The 5107-nt window shown below is 27.6% G+C and overlaps 1 protein-coding gene across 3 annotated transcripts in view; it reads right to left on the bottom strand.

Annotated features, from left to right (window-relative positions):
- Positions 1-541: 541 nt before the first annotated feature.
- The window catches only part of LOC106681459 (uncharacterized), an 11386-nt gene continuing 6820 nt past the window's right edge, over positions 542-5107 (bottom strand). For 2 of the 3 annotated variants that reach the window (XM_067046404.1, XM_067046403.1), the window contains exon 4: positions 542-1026. In XM_067046404.1, coding sequence (XP_066902505.1) covers positions 937-1026 — 90 coding nt within the window. In that variant the 3' untranslated portion in view covers positions 542-936. The remainder of the gene's footprint in view (positions 1027-5107) is intronic. The other variant, XM_067046405.1, reaches the window with a different exon arrangement.

Below are 5107 nucleotides of genomic sequence, written 5' to 3' on the forward strand. Positions count from 1 at the left end.
TTATAAAGCAAGTTGCTGAGAAAATCCACTAGGGGCTCTTATGCATTTAAATGTAAAATTATTCTGTTTATACTTTCTTTTTTACTTTTTTATTTTTCTATACTTACTGTGGTTGTTATCTTGTTCTGTTTTTAGCTCTGAAGAAGGCTAGAAACTCTAGCCGAAACGTTGCCACATTAAAAATAGGTTAATCGAACTTATTTGTGTTTTTCATTGACCGCACCCCTAACCATCTTCTCCTCGTTCATCATTCACGGTCAACTATCTCTCATAATTATGCATTTAACCTTTAATATGACTTTAAATAGGGTTGCTCACAATCCTATAGTTATAACATTTAACATGGTAAAACATTTTACATTTAACACAACATCATGAAGTACCCCTAATAAAGTATCTAGCTGCTCTTATGACTTATCTCTTCATTCTTGACAATATTGTGGTTTAGTTTTTGCACCAGCTTTGAGCTGAGTGCAGCCTGGAAGCCAGTAAACTTTGAATCAAATTGTATAAAAGGTAGGAAGAATAAATACGACAGCAATAATATGGTAAAAGTTTTTTTATTTAAAAAGAAAATTAATAACTACAATTTTTGATTGGTTTGAGGGAACACATTTTAAAGAATAAAAATCACTATAACATTGGTTTATAGTAAGTCATAAGGAAAAGCATTATGAATGAAAAAAATAATATAAAATAAAGGGTGCAATTAAATTACAATAATGATAGACTTACCACAGATATACATATATAAGGTATAAAAACATACCTATGTACACAATTTATTAGTTTGACATTAAATGCACTTAAAACTACGCTTATTTGTGTATTTGTCAATTTATCGTTTTAAAATAACAATAAGAAAACATTGTTTTCATTTTTAATTAAACTTAAATTAAAATTAAAACAATATTTACATTATAACATAATAATATTTTATTCAGAATAAAAACTTCGGTTTGGTTTTGAATTCTTTGTCTTTTTGTAGGCACAGTTTGGCAACGGCACTTCCTTCTCCCTCCTGCACTGAAACAACCAGTTTAAATTGTAATCTCCTACTGAAATTTACAGATATATTTATTATACTTCTTAAAATATAGCTAATTTTTAGTATAGCCTAAACAAGTAACATACTAAAAATACTATCTCGGATAATATGCTCATATTATTAATTTAAAGTTTTATTTACACTTATACACAAGACAGACTCAGACGCGTTTTCCTCAAGGAAACGAAATGAACTCTTCATAATACATCAACACTTTGACTAACACATATAAGTATCATTTTCGATAACTTAATATTTCAGTTCTCTGTTCAAAACACAAGGAAAAAAAAATATTTACAAGATTTAAAAATGTAATCACAGCTTTCACTAAATGAAAAACTCCATCTACTTTAAAATCGCTAGTACCAAAAATCTGAAATAAAAAAGATTATTTAAATACAAATTATTATCAAATGTTTCTAAGAGCAGGAATAGCTATTAGCATATTATGCAAGATAAAAACAGATAGAACAATGACATACTTTTTCAAAGTATACACATTTATTTTGAAGTAAACTCAACTTTTTTATGCTAACATATATTTTGGTGTTGTTTTATTGTAAAAGTTCAAACATCACTAAATGTTGAAGAAGATGGATAAAAGTGAGGGTTAGTGTTCTTGTGGAAGTATTTGTCGACATGAAATATTTCAATCAATTTATTACTTAAATTTTGAGGAACTTTAGTCGCATCTGCTGAAAAATCAAAATTCTATAAGAACTTATGTAAGAAAATGATAATAAATCCAAACGAAAGGTTCTCCACTATCCTTTCAAAAAATTTGAAAGGTTTTAGATGATGGTTGTGTGAATTTTTGTAACATTTAAATTTTTCATTCTTTTTAGATGAATAATCGGCTCATCACACAACCTACAAGCAAATATTAGTGATGTTGATGAATATGTAATGTTATGTTAACACATTATCGTTAATGAGTGTATTAATTTTTTAGATTTACAAAAATTATACATTAATCAATAACTTTTTGGAAACTCACACTGACAATTCTGTTAAAGAACCTATGTTTGTGGATTTAAAATTTAAGTTTTACAGTTTTAATTTAGAATGTTTTTAATGTTAATTTATTTATTTGGGAAATAAATATTTAATTTCTCTATAAACAATTTGGAAACAGGAGCTGATATAAAACTTTAATTTTTAATTTTAAAGAATAAAAGTTAATAACAGTGAAACCTCTCCTTATGGACACCTTTTTCTGATCAACAATTTTTAAATTGGCCTGGAGATATAGAAACTCCTTAATAACAGGCAACTCCCTAACTGACACAGACAGCCAATTTTTTTCATATAAAATTAAATTTACCTTTCTGAATGAGCCCTAACAATATTTTGAAAACAGAAAAACATTATTTGAAGGTTTTAACTTGTTGACATAAACACAAAAATTTAAATATATATCTATCTTGAAGTTATATTTTTTAATTAATAAAACTTAAAGCCTCAACATAGTCATCACATCTTTGAAATTCAATTATTCATTTTCATTTTTATAGATAGTGCAGCCCAAAGAAGTCTGCAGATCACTAAACCAGAAATTGAATCAGGATCACTCCACTCCCAACTTGGGTTCTCCGAGGATAATGTTTGAAACTTAAGTTGCCTAAGTTGATTGGATGACATTTGATAAAAGACAAGAGGCTAATTTCATAGTGCAACAACTTTATGATCCCTATAGCCGTCAGCTGGTAGACAATCTATCGTCCTACACTGATTATTATAAAATCATTAAATTAGATCAGAAAGAAAACTGGCAAAAACAAGAGAACCCCATGAGGCAGTTCTATAAAAATATATTTTCTCATATCATTATAAAACAGTAGTTTTAAATAACACAAGAAAATCTAGGGAAAGACATTATAAAAATTTTATATCAGATTTTGGAAGAATCATACAATTTGCATTAACTCCCAGCACAAAATAGGATTAACTGAAACTTTTCAATACCAAAATTGTAGCGGTATAGAGACCATTAAACATATTTTATCTGAATACCCGGCATACAAAAAAAAAAAAAATGAAAAATATTATTGAAAGATCTACATACAAATCAAAATATTATTTATGATAGTATATTAAAAGTAACAGACTATTCAAAAATATGTTACATCCATAAATATTTGAAATCTATAAATAAAAATGTATAACGGATATAGTTATGGTATGGTATATTAATAAATAAGATATATTTAACTTAATAAATAATTCAATTAAAATTAAAATCTGTACCGCTACAACCCATGAAGGGTCAGGGGTTCAGTACTTTGTAAAGAAGTACTGGTACTAGACCAACGGTTGTGCAAGGAGGTGAGCTGTGCCCCAGGAGGGCTCCAGGACTCACAGGAGTTGACTCAGGACTACAGTGTAACAGAAAACAATTTTCTGCCCAGCCAGATTTGAATTCGGGTCCTTGGAGTTAGTTGCCATGCGCCTAACCCTGAGGCTACCACACTTCCCTTAATAAATAATAGCAGTAACAAAGGGATTAGGTAAACTGTCTTATGGAGATTTCATAATGATATAGTTAATTAATATTTAGATGTATGGAATAAACCATCCCCAGAGGAAAAAAGAAAAAAAAAATTCTTATCACCCCTCAGCAATGTACAAATTCATCAAACCCATGGCTATCCATTGCAGAGAGGTTTCTCTATGATATGTTTTGTTCTCTTGAATTAAGGTAACAAGGAAACATCCACCCTCTTCAACATATTCTCTAAATTCGACAATTATTACTCATTCTGTCTCATTAAATGTTCAATTAAAGAATTATTGTCATGCATAGTTATTATTACAATTATTAATTCAAATGATATAAAAATATGCAATATGTAGCTTCAGTTCTTCACTCTTTACAGTCCATAGTGTTTTTGTTTCTTTCCATTTAGGATATAATTTATATGCATAATACTAATGATAACATGGAATGAATTGTTAACATCTATGAGCTATGTTTAGGATACATGACAATGAAAAAAAAAAAAAAAATTACAGACTACAAAAATATTAGAAAAATATTCAGTCATTTTTGCCAATTTGTTAGAACATCAAAATACAGCATTAAATACAAATAAAGAAAAAGAAAAAAACAGTTTTGCTGTTAATGAGGATTCTATATCAAATGATTTCCCAATAAGTTAGCTTTAATATTATTGACAAAACATTGCATGCTTTAAAAACAAAACAAATTTATTGTAAGTACAAAAACATTATTGATACCCTTTACACAGTTTGTTAAACGTTAATTCATGCAATAAACTATAAAATGTATATATAGTTTTTTTCTTTTAATTTGAGAACAGAATTTTCTCAAAACTGTTAAATATTTAGTAATTACAATACAAATTAAAATAGCATGATTTCCAACCATAACTCAAACAATAAGATTGAATAGTAATGTATAGAACCATTCCCTCAAATTAAATAGATTTCAGTCTTCATTATCAGATGTGATATTGAATGTTGAAAAAAAAAAAAAATTAAAAACACAAAGTAAAATCAAATCAGTCCCTCAGCATCCTTGTTAATATCAGGCACTCATTTTAAGGCAGAGTTTACCATGAGTCAATTGAACCACGATTCCAACCTGACAAGACCATAGTTTAAACTAAGTTTATTTAGTAAAGAAGCCAGAGTTTTTTTGCTTGTTTCTTCTAATGTAATATCAAACTATAATATTTCAGATTTTGTATTAGCATTTCCATATCATTATTTTTCATTCTGAAACAGTGTTTCAGAAATGTAGTAAAATCTTTCATATCCAGAATTTTGTTAACTCTAGGACCAACAAAGAAAAAAAATTAATTGATATTGCTAAAATTTATAAATTAAAATAAAATAATATTGCACGCATTTATTAATGAATATATCAAATTAAATTTTTTTAAATTGGTTTTTTAAAGGAAAAATAAAATAATTGTTGATATTTTTTAGCTTAGGTTGGACTGAGGTAAGATGCCATATTGGACAAGATGCTGTATTAAGTTTATCCTAATTTTGTTTTTCCCATATATTTCTGCTAATAATGTGAGAGAAGCTTGC

The sequence above is a fragment of the Halyomorpha halys genome, unplaced genomic scaffold (genome assembly GCF_000696795.3).
Source record: "Halyomorpha halys isolate HHAL.00 unplaced genomic scaffold, Hhal_1.1 Scaffold340.1, whole genome shotgun sequence".
NCBI lineage: Eukaryota > Metazoa > Arthropoda > Insecta > Hemiptera > Pentatomidae > Halyomorpha > Halyomorpha halys.